General features: G+C 48.5%; 1 protein-coding gene across 6 annotated transcripts in view; it reads right to left on the bottom strand.

Moving 5' to 3' along the window:
* The window catches only part of KIRREL3 (kirre like nephrin family adhesion molecule 3), a 356,544-nt gene that overhangs the window by 136,760 nt on the left and 201,211 nt on the right, over positions 1 to 18,573 (bottom strand). For 4 of the 6 annotated variants that reach the window (XR_012635205.1, XM_074927247.1, XM_074927248.1 and 1 more), the window contains exon 2: positions 23 to 100. The exons of 1 other annotated variant lie outside the window; for it this stretch is intronic. Coding sequence is in view for 4 of the 5 variants with exons in the window: in XM_074927247.1 (XP_074783348.1) it covers positions 23 to 100 (78 nt within the window). In the remaining variant the exon portion in view is untranslated. Of the gene's footprint in view, positions 1 to 22; positions 101 to 12,351; positions 12,373 to 18,573 lie in introns of those variants that run through there. One more of the 6 variants, XM_074927251.1, reaches the window with a different exon arrangement.

Genomic DNA, 18,573 nt, shown 5'->3' with positions numbered 1-18,573 from the left:
GGGAGGTGAGGGAACCGCTCACCTTCAGTCATCCTGCGGTACTTCTCCTTGTACATGAACCCCAGTACTAGGCAGCATCCTCTTCCTGGGAGCCCCAGTTCTGCAAGAGAAGAGAGAGCGATGTTAGAAGACCAGGCTGGGGACAAGAGCAAGCACACGGGGATGCTGCAGGGAGCAAAGCCTGGTGGTTACACCAGTCAGGTAAAGCACCAGCAAGGCAGGCACGGAGCTGAAGTCTTTGGTCAGCCTCACTGAGCTGAGCTTTGCTGGGGGTCCCAAACCAACTGCTTCCAGCTGCTGCTGCGCTGCTCGGTTCATCGAGAGACAGGAGGGTCACCGTCCCCTCCCTTGCCCGTTTCTGAAGCTCCTCTATACCAAGCAGAGGGAACGAGCTGCATCATCCTCCACATCAGAGCGTTGCAACCATATGGACCCATTTATCCCTTTCTCCCTTAGCAGCAGCAGAATAAAATGGGAAACGGCCCTCAGAAGGGAAGATGAGTCTGACTTGAGGCGTCTTGCTCTTTCAGAAGCAAGCAAGTGACCCTACAAGCAGTAAAGTGCCAGAGTCTGAGGAGGCGCACCGCTTTGATGCCTCGATTTCTTAATGGGGCTTTCTGACTATCGGTAACAAACAGAGAGAGATCTGAACACGGGTTTTTCCAGAAGTAGGCTGCGTGCATGCGTGCTCTCCCCGTGTGCATTGCAGAGCAGCAAAAAGCTCTAGTTCTTCAAACAAATTCTCCTGTGTCACAGTGGAGAAAATTAAGGTACCATGTCCCCGATGCTGCCTGTGGACCTGCAGAGCTCCTCGGGGGCTTCTGTGCTCTGCAGAGCCCTGCTGATCAAAGCCCCTTTGATGTTTACTTAATGTGGCTGTGGACTCTTTAGAGCCCCCCCCTCTGCTGAGGAAGGAGCACTCGGGATTGTCATGAAGTTGTGCTGCATGCGAGAGGGGAAGGCAGCAATGCAGGAGGGGCCAGAGCACAGCGACAGCTTTAGAGCAGAGCAAGCACTGCCCGGTGGCCTTGGCTTTTAGTGCCATGATGCAAACTTGGGTTTGAATTGCAGATCTGGACCGTGCCCAGAGGAAGAGGAAAGTCGCTCACTGCAGGTGATGTGATGTGATGTGCAGGGATGACACCCATATTTCTATGGGCCTATATCCAGATATACAGGACCCCTCCCTAACGCTGCTAGCTGCCATGGTATCCTGGCAGAGGGGTTAGCATCCTCCTCTTGCACAGTGTGAAGCAGTATCAGAGCCTAAATCCAGAAAAACAGACAACTTTTGACCTCAGGACACACAGGGTACACACAAGACTAATTAAAGCACTTTTGTTAACATTAAACAGGGCTCCACGTTTGAAGAGGCTCCTGGTCCTGAGGCTCCCAGCAGGGAGGACATCAGCACCTATCCAAAATAAATCACATGTGTAATCCCACTGAAGTTGATGCTCAGACAAAAGTAAGTCTCTTGAGATGCTTAGGGTAAGCTGAAATTTAATTGCTCCCCTAAATCCACATTGCTACCCTAAGGTAATGCCCCAGAGAGAAATCGGCATAACTAGAACGTGACTCACTTCACCTACCCGGCATGACTTTGGGGGTGCTTGCAACTCTCTCGTTGGCCATAAAAGGTGGTGATTAACTCAGATGTAGATGTCTAAAGATTAGAGAAATCAGGACAGATGACTCAACCTCAGAGGTTCCTTGAATCAGAGTTCTAATTAACAGGAAGAGGTAAACAGCAACTACCTCCCTTCTCTGATACAAAAAGAAACCAGCCCTCTCACTCCACAGTAGAGAGGCACCACAATCTACCATGACCTCCAGGAAGTACACAACCACCACAAATACACCGAAAAAGGGGCTGACTTGCAGAGCACTAGATGCCTCTAATACTCCTGGCCGCTGCTGGTTTTAGCTGAAGGACATTCACAGAATCCCAGAATCATCCGGGTTGGAGAAGCCCTTGAAGCTCCTCCAGTCCAACCATGGCCCTCACCCTGACCGTTCCCAACTCCCCCAGATCCCTCAGCGCTGGCTCAGCCCGACTCTTCAACCCCTCCAGGGATCCCGGGGACTCCCCCCCTGCCCTGGGCAGCCCATTCCAACGCCCAACAGCCCCTTCTGCACAGAAATCCTTCCTCAGAGCCAGCCTGACCCTGCCCTGGGCAGCTTGAGGCCATTCCCTCGGGGCCTGGCGCTGGGGCCTTGGCTCCAGAGACTCATCCCCCCTCTCTGCCCCCTCCTGGCAGGGAGTTGCAGAGGGCCAGGAGGTCTCCCCTCAGCCTCCTCTTCTCCAGACTGAACCCCCCCAGTTCCCCCAGCCGCTCCCCAGCAGACCTGTGCTCCAGACCCTGCCCCAGCTCCGTTGCCCTTCTCTGGACACGCTCGAGTCATTCAATGGCCTTTTTGGGGTGAGGTTTTGCCCAAAACTGAACCCCCTCATTGAGGGGCGGCCTCACCAGTGCCGAGCCCAGGGCTCAGATCCCTTCCCTGTAGAGCCACGCGACATTCAGCACAGGTTGCCTCCCTTCGCGCTGTACGATCACTAGAATCAGCAAGGTCTTGCTGAACTTTGAGTGGTTTCCATGACACTTGGAAAGGCAGACACGGTGCACGTGGCCGGACAGCTGTGAGCCTGCCAGTAGCCTCCCAAGCCTCCGGGGCCGTTTACACTGAGCCTGCGAAGCAGGCAAGAGGCATTTATGTCTTTATTGATAGGAAAGCAAAACTGCATCGATTCCTACTGAGCCTTCAACAAGCACCAAGGTATCAAAGAGTAATTAAACCAACACAATTAGATTAGCATCATGCAAGGCAGTGAAGCCCACAGCGGAGTTGAGCAAGCCAGCGTTCCTATCTTACTAATTCACACCCGCATGGTACATCCCTGCATGCACACGTGGGCCTGTTTGTGGGTGCTGGCTGGGTTTTTCCTGAACACACGGATCTGGCATGACAGGGGCTGCCACATTCTCCAGGGACCACGACTACAAACATCACCAAGAGCATCCTGAACCGAGCAGTGATGGAGGCAGCGAGAGCTGCAGCTTTCTTGGGGGATGAACGTCCCACCATGCAGACACCCAGCTCTCATCTCCCAGCCGCAGGGAGCAAAATCCTCCCAAGAAGAAGGTCTGTGGCAGGGGGCTACGACCCAAGGCAACGACTCTGCTACCCAAGAGGTCCCAGTCACAACTTATCCCTGAGAGGAGGGAGGGATTGTCAGGGCTGAGCCGCATGGGCTGGATCCAGACGAAATCTGGGTTATTACCCGTCTAGAGGCTGGATCAGCGCACACCGGTATGGGTGTCTATCTTCCATTTGCCTCCCTGAGGGGTGCTATAATTAATGCTTATAAACCACTTTGATATCCCATGATGAAAGGAACCATACAACAGCACTACATTATAATAATTCATACCATAATTTTGTGAGAACATGCAAAATTCTTTATAGCTAAAGGCACCTTTAAACACTTGAGAGGGCTTTTAAAAGGGTAAGATACTTCAAGATGACTCTAATGCCTAAGGATCTCTCACCACTTCATGGCTTTTAGTGGCTACCTAAAGCTAAAATAGTTAAGCAGATACCCAGCATTTAAATGTTTTGGCTTTAGGGAGGCTGCTCAAATACCACTGAAAGCAGAACATTTTAACCCATACGTGTCCCCTGCACCCAAACCAAATCCCATCCATTTCCTTGCAACGGCAACTGATTTTTCCCAGCAGAGTGAAACTAGTTACAGTTGAAGTTTATCATCCCAGGCGCTTTGAAGAAGTGTGAACTTAAGTATCTTGTTTGGAAAATACATGGCAGCAGCATGTTTTGTCTCACTCAAAAGTACCTGCATTAATTCAAATCTGGCAGAAGCATAAGCAAGTTCAAACCACTCGTTGCCAGCATTAGTGGCAGCCCATGACAATGAATCAACAGCCAATTAAAAGAAACAAGAATTCAGGGTCTTTCAGAAAGGGATCTGTATGCACAGACTGGGCGAGTTTCCTTTGAAAGCAAGATTTCTCTTTGCTGGCCCAAACTATTCTCCCATCATTTGGGATCTCCTTACTCAATTTTTCAAGGCAATTCTTCCACTGATGACTCAGGGAGGGAACTAAATTTCTGATCAACCGGTGCAGTAGAGGCTAAAGCTACAAAGCAGTAATAAAGGTTTATTAACGCGATCATAATGTGTACTATTGTGTAGCTGTATTCCACCAGGAATGATAATAAATGTTTAATCGCCCAATAATACCTGTTTAATAATTTTTCAGCTCATCCTGTCTAATTGCAAGTTTATTAAAGAACGATAAACTTTATAATCGTTGTAAAGGCATAATTGCAATTCCATTGCTTATTTAATATTGAGTTAATTATATTACAACTAAGTTATATTTTCCCATACATATTAAATATCAATTAGCTGTTTTAAACTATTGATTTGTATTTAATTAACTATGCTATTATATACCAATTAAGCTCTTATAAGAGAAGCAGAAACAGCTGGTCTCTTAAATTAAAAATTTTAAAAACTTTGTATTAACATAAATATCACGTTTCCATTTTCTCGTGTTTTCCTTCTACAGAGATGGCAATTTGCTATCTGTAAATATTTTTTCCAATTGCATGTTACACACATGAGCTTCATTCTAAACTTTTTCTTTCCAGGATGGCGAATGGGGGACATCCATGTCAGATATCCTAGCGTCAGCGACACCAAAGCATGCTGCCTGGGGAAGTGAGAGGGTTGGAAAAGTCCCATCTCACCTGGGGATCTCAGAAACAAAGAACTTGGGTGGGAGTTCTTGGAAGAGCATGGAAGTCTCAATGAAAGATGCTCAACACCTTCTGCTTTGTTTCTGAGTTGGCCAACAAGGGTGATATGAGAAGGTATCACCAAATCCAAGAGGTTTTGATCAATGAAACACTTTGATTGAGAAACCTAATGCTTCTGATTATAAATTCCCTGTCCTGATGGATAAAGCTGTTGGATATCTTGCTAAAGAAGCTCATTATGGACAGAAAAGCCCAGTCTCCCGAGTCTTTCCATGCTCTTGGGTTCACCATGTCTATCCCAAAAGTTACAAGAAATGCACGAAGGAGCATTTTCTTCTTTGTTTTCCATCATCCTGCTTTCCAGACTCAGTAACCTTCTTGCTTTTCTCATACAGATTTCCTAAACATCCCTGTGACCTCCTCTTCAGAGGACGTTGCTCTGGGCACCCACAAAACAAGCTACAACCTTCCCCTCCAGGTTCTCCTGCTGCCGTGAGCGCTGGACTCAAGCTTCCTCTCTCGATGGTGTTTGCATCCAGGAGCGTTGCTGAGCAATCCAACGCGCTGCCGCATTTCGGCAGAGAGCAAATGGATCCGTCGGCATGCAATTTCTATATTACACTGTTAAGTCTGCAGAGCAATCGAAGATCCTCGGAGATGAAAAAAGTGATACAAATGCAAGTTATTATTAAATCTGTGCCCGGTTAATTTATAAAAATGTATTAAAAAACCTAAGAGGCTTCCCAGATGAGAAAATGGGCACATTACTGTTTGAAATATGAATGAACCAGAGATCAGTGTTAAATGCTGTAGTGATATTGTATTTTATTCTATAGTGCTCTGCAGAAAAGTTGCATTTATAAAACCCATTTATTGTGTTATGTACTTGCAAACCACCTTGTCATCCATTTATTGCACAAATAAAATCTTAAAAGCAGAGGATTAGTTGAGTGGGCCCCTGTGGGACCACAATCTGACTTTAAAGAATCCATCAATGAAGGAAAACAGATGGAGCAGAGGTGTTTGCCAGCTCATTGCTCCGAGATGTAAAACGCAACTGTGCAGAAGGGCTATTCTCTGACGGCTCACAGACTTGGAAGTCCTGTTTGTATTAAAGAGAGAAGCCACATACAGCAGAGCTTGCAGACAGCAGGCCCCGGTTCAGGAGACACTTGTGCTTGAAGACTTCGGAGTGGCAAAGTCTCCTCCTTTGCCGCTGCACAGGGGTGAATTCAGCCCACCTTGGGGAGGACGGCTCAACTCTGCATGGCAACGGAGAATTCCCTGAAATTGAAACCCTGTGAAGTGCCTCTGTTGAGACCTAAATTTGCCTTTTTAAATGATGCTGGAGAGGCATGTATCTGCAGCTTGAAAACAGCAGCATCACCAAAACAAGCCAGCCCAGCGCTGTCAGCCCTCAGGGGAATTTCTGGTGCTGAAGGGTGAAGGTCTGGAGTGTCCTTAAAACTTCTACCAAACCTTTTGGGTTAAAAACCACAATGGAAAATGACAGGAAAGCTTGGGTGTGCTTATTTTCGCTGAGCCTGTTTCAACCCAGTGAAAAAATAGAGCCATCCGTGACCCAGGAGGAGGTTCTCCAGGATAAGCAGCTTTAGACAGGCCCATGCCTCAAAATATCGTAGTACACTGGCATCCCGCTCTTCAAGATGCCTTGAAAGGCATCAGCAGCAAAAGCTTCAAGGGAAGAGTAGAGAAACTGTGCAGTAAGCAGCTCTCCCCAAGAACGAGCTCTGCCTTGGTACCAGACAATGAGAAGTTGCTTCTTGTCAGGAAACACAACTGGCAGAAAGGGAAAGAAGAGGGATTCATGCTGCTGAGCAAAGAGAATGACTTCCCTGTGTTCTCTGACTAATGAGGGGAAAAAGAGGCACCTCTAAGTTGTAACTCAGCTCTGAAGTGTTTTGAAGAACTTTTTTTTTTTTTCTCTAGTGGCAACACAGAGCCTTTGGTCCCTAAAGTTCAGCATGAATCTGTCTGCACTCCCCACACCCCTCCCCAGCCCTCCACGGCTGGTGCACTTTTTCTGAACCTCTTACAATCATGTTCTATTTGGGGAACATCCAGCAAGTGAAGGAGAATCCTCACAAACCTCAAATACAGTATTTTTTTTTTCTTCCTTCCCTTGAAGTAAAGAAGTCTGAAGGAGTTGCTGTGGGAAAACCAATTTACCCCAGAGTAAGGTGGCTTTCAGTACTTGAACCTTCTTTCATACCTTTGTATGCACAGGTATGTGTTTACACTGGTCAAATCATCTGAAATGCTTTGCTACGGTCTTATGGCAGCAAGTTCCACAGCTTAACTACACCTCCCATGCAAGGAAAAATATTTTTCCTGTATTTCCTGTTGTAAAATTAATAACTTTCACACAATGTTTGTTTTATTTGAAAGAAAAACAAATAAAAGGTTATGCAGAAACAGAGTCTGTTCTCTTCACCACTAACAATAACAAACTTGTCTGCATTAATGAGAGCTCTGCTGGTCAGACAACCAGAGACTTCCACACAATCTTGCCAAAAACATACACAGGCATTGGAAAAGGCTGGCGGGGCTGCCCACAACCACAAATCCTTGGGCAGTATTGGCAAGAAACACACCTGCAACCTCGGGTCACCACTTGCTCTCTCCACACCCTACTTCTGAAGGCTTCACCAAGAAGAAACGTGCAGCCGACTGGCCACAGCAACACCTCCAGGCCCTCTCCACCCCTGCCGGGTCAACGTTTCGTTTTACAGTTTCACAGCATGCAGGCATAGCTCAAGCATTTCTCCCCAATTTACATGATTTCGACAGTATTTTGCAGGAGCTGTTGCCGCTTTTCATCTTGCCTAGCTCAGACCCTCTGAAGCTCCTCGGATTGCTACAGCCCTGGAGCTCGGACCCTCCCTGGGAAGACGTTTGTATTGTTCAGTGGGGCTACGGCCAATTCACCTCGCTGGTGGATTTGACCTGCACTTCAAGGACTTCCCGGGGATTTAATCTGCTTTTGACTACAGCCCATTGTACGTGCTGCTCCATTCAAACCACAAAATGCATCTCCTGTTTCACAGCAGCAAGCTGCTGTGGGAAGGTCAGGAACAAGGCTTCCAGAGGAATTTAAGCAATATGCAAGTACCTCCCCGTGCATCCCCCAGTCTCTCCTTGATGCTCTCCCATGTCAGCCCCCAAAACTGTGACACATCCTCATCCACATCATCCCATCGTGTACTGATGAGACTATCTTTGCTAACTCCGAGGCGTCGGCAGGGCGGCCAGGGCTGTTGGAGGATAACCAGGTGATGGGCACATCCGTCTCGGTCGCACTCCGGTTGTTGCTCTGTGCCAGCCGACACAGCCCACACGCACCCTATGGAGCTTCTCGTGTCCCCCGGGGCAGGAACGTCGAGGGCAGGAGAGGCTAACAGGCAGTTTGAGCCCTGTCCCTTGCTCTGGCTGTCCGCTCTTCCTCCCCCGGGCATTTCCTCTCACAGGCGGAGGGTTTGGATGGCCCCGGGCTGTCTGTCACTTACCCCATGCTCTGCCTGGCAGCTCAGACCTGAACCTGCAGTCGCTTGGGGAGCTGTCTGACAAGGTCTGTGGTGGCACCAACACCGCATTGCTTGTTCCTCCCCGTCCCGCCATCCTCCCCTTCTACCCTTCTCAAAACCAGGAGCTGTGTATTCAGCTCTATACAGCAGAAAAATAACACTGTCCCACCAGAGAGGAAAGGCTGGAGGACACGTATGAAACCCAGCATACCTTTCTGTGGCACCTCTTCAACGGCACGTGATGAAACAAGTTCTCCAGGGAACCAAAATGTCTTTATCAGGACATGCCCCAGAGAGTGGAAAAGCCCCAGACACCACAGCACATGGGGTCTGTGTGAAATTGCAGGGGGGCTGCAAGGGGAGGGGGTTTGGAAAATGGATTGGGCCAGTCTAAGCTGGGGCAAGCTTCCTGCTCCATCTCCAGGGATCCACTGACGTCAGGGTGTGCTCCTACATACCAGGAGGGCTTTCTACAGGGGGAACCACTAGGCTCTGAGACGGTCTAAAATCTGAATGAAAAAGCTCAGAACAAAATTGAGAGAGAAAAATAATAGATCCACCTATTTTGATTCCTTAAGGAGACAGTGGTTTCTCTCAAGTCCTGAGTTCATCACCAAATGCTCTGGTTTCTCATTTCCTCAGAAGCCACTGCACGGTTCCTCACTCGTGCTGTAGGAGCCCTGCATGTCCCCTCGCAAGCCAAGCAACATTAGCCACACACACAGCGCCACATTATCCTGAAGCCTGGTGGGAGCATCTCATGTTGGAATAAATAACACATTCTGTGCTTCCCTGGCACACAGAGAGCCACATTTACATGCAGGTCTGGAGAATGCATAAAGCAGGAGTAGTACCAGCCTCAGACCCCACCCAGACTACCCTGTAACACCTCTGCTCAACTATGAGGAGAACGTGGCAACAGGAACACTTTTTGATGAGCCCTGAAAGTCCCCACACTGCTCTGACCGATTGTGGACACACTGGAAAAAAAAAAAAAAACAAACCAAACAAAACCCCCCAAACCCCACACCACTGTAAAGGTCACATCTACTGGAGTGCTCTGGATCAACAATGGCTTCTCACACCTCCTGCCTTGAAAGTGTTTCTGGTTAAGCCATCCATGTTACGAGTCTAGCAAGGCAGGGGACAGTACAAGAAATCACAAGCCACTTCTACCTTTGGAAACATCCAGCAAACACTGTATCCTCCACCTGACCTGGGAAATCACCAGCACTGCCTTCAAGCCCATCTGCCCCAGATCCATCAGCTCCTCCTGCCTCAAATCCTGCAAAGCCCATTGCCAAGCTGCTCCAAATCCTTCCCGCGCTGGACACCCTCGGCAGCTGCCCTGGCTCCTCCAAGACCTGCGTAGCTGTGGCCCTTTAATCCCCTCGGAAGGCAGGGAAAGCACTGAAGCACAGTCCTGTGCTCTCATTTGAAGATGACACGACAGTCAGCGGCAGGGAACCCTGCGGTCCTTCTATTACTGGGAAATCACGCTCCAGCCTTGCAGATGCCATTACTTCTTTGTATCTTATAATTAAATTGTATTTGCCGGTTACCTCACAGCACGGCTGCAATTCTTGTGCATCTGAGGTTGTTTTTTTTTTTTAAATTTCTGATCTTCAGCTACTATTTTATTTTTCCCCTCCTTGCCAACTCTCAGCAATTTCAGAAAACTCTTTAAGCTGCCTTTCCGCTTGCGAGGTGAGGGGTGGGTAGGAGACCTGCTGTGCAGCACGGAGTGGTCCCAAGCTGAAGAAGACCAGGGATGTGGACAAGTTCTCTAGGGCCAGACCCACATACACGGGTTAATCTCTGTTTTCTCCTTAGATATTAAACCTCCCAGCAATTGGAATGGGAGTGGAGGCACCTAAATAGCTTGTGGAATCTCACTTATGGCAGTGTTACCAAACCCTCATGGATGAGTAACGTGGCCAAGGGAGCAGCAATTCAAGATTAATCCTGGCTGGAGGTGCGTTTGCTGCAGTCCCTGCTCTTTTCCTTCTGTTAAAACTTGCTTGAAGTGCGCACAGTGCTAAGATGGAAGGGGCAGCAGGAAAAGAGGTCCCTACCCTCTGCCAACGAAGAAGGCACCAATTACAGGAAAGGGAAGAAAGCCACAAGATTTAAGGGATTATCTAATCATTACATTTCCATCCCTTTTTGCAGGAAGGATGCTTTGATTGAGGTATTGAAGCTTTACAGTGCGCTAGCAGGGAGGGCTTTGGCCATGCTCAGCAGTAGGAGAAAGGAAAGTGAGTGGGCACATTTCAGGCAGTGGGAGGCTGATTGCTGCCCTGTCTGGACGACGTTCCTTCAATGTGGCATCAGATTCAGTCCCAACACGAGAAATAAATCCATCCCCCAGACTGCTAGGCCGTGCAGGCATCCCGCTACAACAGCACTGTGCTACTTCTGCTCAAGTCGGTGCCAGCCACATTGCCTGGGGCCAGAGAAGACACCCAGTATCCACAACACCGGTTGCAGCATTGAGCCGAAATCTTTAATCCTGCAATATTTTGCTTCCTGACCGTCCCCACTTCCCCTTTTAGAGAATTATTGGTTTCCTGTTTGACCTGAAAACTCACAATTTCCGCAAGTGATGCGTGTGGTTGGATCTTCACGCTGCAAACGCTCCGCTAGCGGTGCTCACCAGCTTCAGCAAAACCAGGCTAGTAGCTCACACGACGTTAAATACTTCCTCCACCTCCACAGATGCAGCTACCACAGCAAGAGGTAGGAAGGTAAACCAGGGAAGATCTGTATAAGGGAGGGACTTGGCACCAGGCTCGTGCCCTTATACACAGGCAGCAGGGATCTCTTATAAACCCCCCATGACATGCCTTAACCAAATTAAGCCCCAGCTCACAGCCAATGCCAAGATATGGCCTTTATGTACCTTCCCTGCTACTACTCCTCCCATCTGCTGCCAAACCCTATAACTTATTGCAAGCAGCTTGGCTTCCACTGCCAGGGGGCCGTTTTCCCAGTGTTGGCCATAACTTGAATGATATGTGAAAACAGCTCCCCTGCTTCCCCCAGTGTCAGCGGCTGCTCCCGAGCGCGCGCTCTCTCAATCCCATTAAAAGTAATGGGGTGAGATTGTCCAGCCCATTACTTTCAACGGCTTAGTTTCAGCCAGGCAGCCTAAAGCTCCCATATCCTCAAAATAGCAAGCAGAGTAGCTCCAAAACTCTCTGCTTCATTATCACATCATGTATTCCAGCTTGCCAGAGTTTAATTGGAAAGACAGCCAAGCCTGCTTTAGGTTTGCTAATTGCTGCAAGAGAGACACAAGTACTCCTTGCACCACTGACAATTATTTCCTTGATCAGCAATTTTTGGTTTTTCAAGGTGTGAGGTTTTACAAAAATAGTCTAAGTTCTTTAAAAAAGAAGAAACATATGCAAACAGCTACGGGAGATGTACTTCATGAAACCGTTGCGTGTTCCAAGATTCAGCTGGTCTTGCTGGTGCTGGAGGGAAGGTAACAGTTGCAGGAAGAGCTTGCCGGGGAGAAACAGCTCTTGCAGAAAGCCAAGCACAAATCATATATCAAGTCATATATTTAAGATGCATCACAGGAGCTGTAGTTTAAGTACTTCTGAACTGTAAGTCCAATAATATACCGAGGGTATATTATACCGAGAGAGAAGGCAAAAATCAAACCACTTTGCTTCCAAGGCAGTTTGATATTACGACATGCTCAGAAAGCCACTCAGCCAAACACCTTTCCATGGGAGCTTGAGGAATTCCGCTTCTGGTCTGATTTCTGACCCCACCTTCTGCTCTGGTTTCATAAAAGCCTGGCAGAACTTGACCACATAAAGCCATGTGCCCCACTTACAGTTAGGGAAGGGACCCATGTACATAACGACATAAGGACAGTGAAATAACAGCAGTCATCTCAATACCTGGCCAAAAAACAGTTGGGAAGAGCTGACTAGTCAAATGGTTGAGAAAAAGAGAAAACTCCCCCCACCATAAAATATCAGAAAGTTGCTGAGATGACACTTACAGCCAAGTGATGGAAGTTCTGAGCACAACACAGACTTTTCTTGCCTCTGACCTTAGCAAAGAGACTACAAAGCGCCCGTCTCCTGTACCAAACCCCTGCAAGCTCTGTGCGTGGCCTCCCTGGACTCGATGCCGTGCCCCGCTGCAATGCCGAGTCTATCTGCTGCTGCTTCAAAAACGTTAACGTCTTGATGCTCACAGCCCTGTCCAATCCAGGACAGATGGTAATAAATTTTTCAGTGGCTGGAGCAGAGTGCAGCAACTGTGTGATTAGCATCTTTTTCTCCACTGCACATTTCATCTGTAAACTAAGATTAAATACCTGGAGGAAAAAAGCCGCAGGAAAAGGGAACTTTAATATGTTTTCACTGCAGAGTTCACACGAGTGAGCAAACAGCTCAGATCCGAGGTCAGGGGCGGCTGGGGGTGGGGGGGTGGGGAGCTTTCCCCATGTGCCGATTCAAGTTATCCAGTTTTCACAAAGATGCTCTTTCTTTTTAGCTGGCTATACCTTGAAATTCTTATGACCCAGGCACCCGCCCTTCGAGCCAACACTGCGAGGAGCAGCCAGATCTGCAGTCTCCTAAAAGTCAACAAGGAGGGGAGAACCGCTCCATTACCTGGCTGGGTTTGAACTCTCAACTCATTTAAACCAAACAAAACCTATTCCAATTGCCTGTCAAGCCTCAGGGACCTCACTTTCCTGCAACCTGAGCTGGAGATAAAACAAGGGAATGAATTTCATAGATTGCATGGGAAATTAGGGATGGTGCTCGCTGTTGAGAAAGAGAAGAAATCATCAGCTGCAAGTTCAGCAACCATCAAAACATTGTTCATCATGGCAACACAAGTACGAGGCCGGTGTTGCCCCGACAAGGCACCTCAGATGACAAGCATTTTAGATCACCATTTTTTAAAAAAGCAAAAACCAAGCCAAGCCATAAAAACCCCACACAGAATAAAACCCCACACGCTTTGTTTTGGAGTGCATCCTACTTATAGGCAGAATAGTATCGTTAGGGCTTTTAAGCCATCCTTCTCAACCGCCTCAGGTCCTTTTCTCTGCCTGTGCACACAAAAGCTAGCTCACTGACTTTGCACCCCTCAAATGTCACACCATGCTTTAGTTTTGCTCACATAAAGATGAGACTAGGGGATCCTGCACAGAAAAATACTCCTTTTGGGGCAGCTTAAACACAATGGGAGAGATTCACTTGCTCTTCAAGGGAAAGCCAAGGCGATTTGAATGCTCTGGTTCCACTTGTAGGAAAATTTCTGTTGACCATTTGCTTGCTTAACAAAAATCCAAACATGCCCAACAGGTCAGGCTTCAGGTCACCCCAAGAAATATCCCACGCTGCTCTTCTATCTCCAAAAGTCTTCTGATAACATCAGGCTGTAATCCACCTTTCACCAACCATGAGGGTCTGCCCCTCCTCTCCCCGCACTAAGTCAGAGTGTGGCAGAGCACAACTGACTTGCCTTGCATTGCCAAGGAGCAAGAAGATCGCATTAGAGTGCTGCTGGATGGGCATGCACCACCTGCCTTTTAAAGGACATTACGTGCCATTGTTGTAATCAATAATGTATTATTTCTATGCTTTATATCCTCATGTTTATTATGTGTAAATAGGGATTTACTGTGATCTAAGTGTGCTCATTTAATGTAGCTGAGACAGTGCATGTGAGATCTGCCAGCTGTCCTCCAGGAAAATGAAACAATGCTTCCTCCAGTAAGCCATCCTCATGAGAGAAATGGGGAAAGAAAGAGGGAAAGAAAGGAAACAAATAAAGGAAAGGAAGGAAGGAAGGAAGGAAGGAAGGAAGGAAGGAAGGAAGGGAGGGAAAGAAAGAAAGAAAGAAAGAAAGAAAGAAAGAAAGAAAGAAAGAAAGAAAGAAAGAAAGAGAAAGAAAGAAAGATCAGAGACTGTGCACGTAGAACAGAAAACAGAATAAGAATGTCAGCGCTGGGACTCAGAGTCATGTCGGCATTATTGTGAAGGCAACGTTCAATATTGCTCTCATCTCAAGTCCGAGGTGCTGCTTCTAGGAGGAAAAGGTTGGGGTGGGGGAAAAAACTTTTCCTTGAAAGGCATTGGCACACCTATGCAAAGTTCCTTCTTATTTGATCTTGAGCACAAAGAGCAGAACAGAGGCATATCAACCTTTGCAGCTAAAATGAAAAAATAAAGAGGACTTTTATCCCAGATCTATTTATCTCAGGAAATAAATTCTGCTCCTGCCTGCAGCCAGCCAGTATTTTCCAGGTGGGTATCTTTCTTGCTGGAAAAAGGAACAAAGCAATCAAAATAATTTGCTAATTCATTTCATACTCTTTTTTTTTTTTTTAATCTAAACTGCAAGTTAGAACACGTCTGAGTAGCCTGGTGTGTTGTGTCAACATTTTGCTCAACAAATATCAAAACAATACTGAAATTCATAATTGTCTCTTAAAAGATCTTAGCACATCTCCAGAAGCTACACAGCACTTCCCAGAAGGAAAGCAGCACCACAGTTAAATCTAACAATCGCGTATGCTTTCTATGGGATGGCGACAGCCTAAAGGTCTCCTGACACCTTTCAGGGCAGCACCACTGAAGCACCTTTGCCTGTCTCGACAGCCGCCTGCAGCATGTTCAGCCTGAAACACCTTGGGACGGGAGGATGTGGGCTTCACCTGGAAGGTGGGAGCAGGGCACCAGACAAAATGAAGCAACTTGGCTTGTTCAAGCCAAGAACTTGTTCAAGCCAAGTTCTTGATCAATATTCTTAGCAAGTGGAGCAGTTTAGAACATTCAGGTACACACCTGTGTAAATACAAGGTCTGAGCAGCTTTCCTGTGCCAGGTTATCCCGGCATGCCTGATGCCCGTGCCTTTCCTAACATGTGCACCCTCCCTAGTGTCCTCTCAAGCTCAGCTTGGCACTTACATTTCAAGAAAAGGAAAAGCATGGCTCTGCACCACAAACCTCTAAGACAAGCATCCTTCCTCCTGGTTCTGCCAAAACCTGCTCATCTGTGTTATCTACTCATCGCTTAGTGGGGAAAGAGCATCAGCATCCATTGCCTGCTTCTGAGAAGATGCAGGAACCACATTTTTAGCATGCACAAGGCACTGTGAAGCACTACAGATGAGCAGGAGGTTCTCCTTGTTCCCCGAGCTCATCTGCCTCACCAGGATCCTGCGTGCTATTACACGGCTGCCTTGTTCCACCTCAGCACTTCCTGCAATTCAGCAAAAAACCCAAAAAGAGAAAGAAAAAAAAGAGCCCTAGCACAAAAATAAATAAGTACCCTAAAATAGTGAAGAAAACAGACGGGCACCCATTGGTCAACAGCTGTGTGCTGCTTTGGCATCGTCCCTCACTAGAAGACACTGCATTAGAGGAAGCGATGATCATCATCATTAAATGCCTTGATGGAAGCCAGGCATCTGGTTTTCAGCATTTAGCTGATGAAATAAATAAGGGTGCTTTTGGCAAACATGGAGGGAACAAACATGATACGATCAGAGAAGCTGGAGGGGTTCCAGCTTCCCTAATAGCGTCCCTCCCTTTCACCAGCTCAGGGGCATCCCACAGGGAGAGTCCTGCAGCACATCAGGCCTCTCACATAACACCCGGCAGGCTCCTGGGGCATGTAAATCCCCTCACTAAGGGGACTCAGTCCTCTGGGGTGGGAAGAGAGACAACAATCGGTATTAACGTATGAGACAAGCACACAGAGGCTCAAGGGCACAAGCGGAAAACCTGCTGCCCCAATTTCTTCAGTCCTGCTCTAAATGCTGAGGAATTGTATCAGCAGTAGCGTGGCCAGCAGGGACAGGGAAGGGAACTGCCCCCTGGGCTTGGCACTGGTGAGGCCGCCCCTCGATGAGTGGGTTCAGTTTTGGGCAAAACCTCACCCCAAAAAGGCCATTGAATGACTCGAGCGTGGCCAGAGAAGGGCAACGGAGCTGGGGCAGGGTCTGGAGCACAGGTCTGCTGGGGAGCGGCTGGGGGAACTGGGGGGGTTCAGTCTGGAGAAGAGGAGGCTGAGCGGAGACCTCCTGGCCCTCTGCAACTCCCTGCCAGGAGGGGGCAGAGAGGGGGGATGAGTCTCTGGAGCCAAGGCCCCAGCGCCAGGCCCCGAGGGAATGGCCTCAAGCTGCCCAGGGCAGGGTCAGGCTGGCTCTGAGGAAGGATTTCTGTGCAGAAGGGGCTGTTGGGCGTTGGAATGGGCTGCCCAGGGCAGGGGGGGAGTCCCCGGGATCCCTGGGGGGGTTGAAGAGTCGGGCTGAGCCAGCGCTGAGGGATCTGGGGGAGTTGGGAACGGTCAGGGTGAGGGTCATGGTTGGGCTGGAGGAGCTTCAAGGGCTTTTCCAACCCAGATGATTCTGGGATTCTGTGAATGGATCCCACAGATGCTGCTGAACCCGGCACTGCTGTGGGGCTCACATGAGAAGGGAAGAGCTGCTTTTCAGGCCACGCACACCCACTGCAATCTGCCCACATAAAATACCCTTGTCTGAGGGACACTTGCTGCCTGAGTAAACTCCTCTGGCTGTGTGGTACCCCATGGGAGACTGTACTGTCACCCCCTGCCTGCACCAAGGAGAGGAGGTTGCCCACCTCCTCCATCTAGACTTGGAGCAAGTTGTTACTCCACTCACCAGTTGCTCCTTCCACCATTTGGGCCCCAGGGATGCATCCTTCTGATGCAGGACTGGTTTGCAGAAGCCATGGAAGATACCCGGGCTGTTCCATCCATTAAAAAGGGTGCACAGCCTCAGAGATGCTCATTTAACATATTTCTGCCTTCTAGATGGCTTTTACTTTTAACTAAACTGAGAACGCAGTACAATATATGTGACTGATTAGGCTATGTAATACAGTTCCTGCACATTTAGATTAGAAATTATTATGACTTAAATAAAATAGCTGAACACAATTCTTATTGCCATCTATTTTCCCGCTCTTGTCTTTCGAACGCAAGACAGCAATGGTAGAGCAAGTCTAGAAGAAGAATAGAGACAGCAGGGTTCAGTTCTTGCTCTGCATCTTGTGTATGGGCAGCTGAGGCCCAGGAACGCAGCTGTAGACCCAAGGGATGAAGACACTGTTTTTCACCACGGTGTTCCTTAAACATCCTCCCAGAGACACCCCTCTACAGCAAGGGGAGATGTCCCCTCACCCGCAGGACAACTTACCAAAGACAGGAGTACAGAGGATGGCTGTTCCCTCCACACACACCCCACAGCCACCCTCTTGGGCAGCACAACATGAGGACAGCTTTGGAAGGGAGGAGACAGAGATGCTTTGTAACAGGAGGGCTGGTAGTTTCCCTAAGAAACACTGGATCACCCCCCATGACAGCACATAGCAGACCAGAGAAGGAGAAGGCTTGCCCTGGGCTACAGGACACTACGCCGTGGCATCCTGAATTCTATAACCTTAAAGCAGATATCCCCCCGGCTGTCTTTAAATAAATGTAAAGGCGACAGGTTCGGAAAACAAATAGGTGATCGCATTCCTGGAGGTCCCGCTGGCATGCTGCAGGCAGGGGAACTAGGATATTTTTCCCCGTGAGGGGGGTGAGGCCCTGGCCCAGGTTGCCCAGAGAAGCTGTGGCTGCCCCCTCCCTGGAAGGGTTCAAGGCCACGTAGGACAGGGCTTTGGGCAACCTGGGCTGGTGGAAGGTGTCCCTGCCCGGGGCAGGGGGTTGGAAGTGGATGACCTTTAAGGTTCCTTCAACCCAAACCGTCCTGTGATTCTGTGAATATGCCAGCAGCAGGATGGTGAGACTTGTCAGAGCATGATCCAGCAGCACACAACTGCACGCAACAACAAAGAGGTTGGAGGGAACCAGGCAGAAGTGCAGGCCTTTCCCGAGGTTTATCTCGGCACTGCCAACCCTGGTAGAAGACTTTCATCATTCAGAGCTACGTAGCACCGAGAGAAGGAAGAATATATTCTTTTAAAGCAATGTCAAGCATCACACCTTAGGGAAAGTCTTAGAAAATAAATTTATCAGTTCACATAAGGGGAAGATGACATTTCAGGGAGATACAAGCAACGTCACAGCTCTGCTGGGCCACAGAAGAGCACAGGTTTAATGAACTTTAAATGTCTGAGCTCAGGGGGACCCCACTACCTTCCTGCCCTCTAAGCCACTAACAGAGTGAAGAACGCGGGCAGGTAACTGTGTTGACATCTGTTGCAGACAGCGTGCTTCTCCCCTCCCT

This window comes from Athene noctua, chromosome 26 (genome assembly GCF_965140245.1).
Source record: "Athene noctua chromosome 26, bAthNoc1.hap1.1, whole genome shotgun sequence".
Lineage (NCBI taxonomy): Eukaryota > Metazoa > Chordata > Aves > Strigiformes > Strigidae > Athene > Athene noctua.
This window is presented reverse-complemented; position numbering and strand designations above follow the sequence as displayed.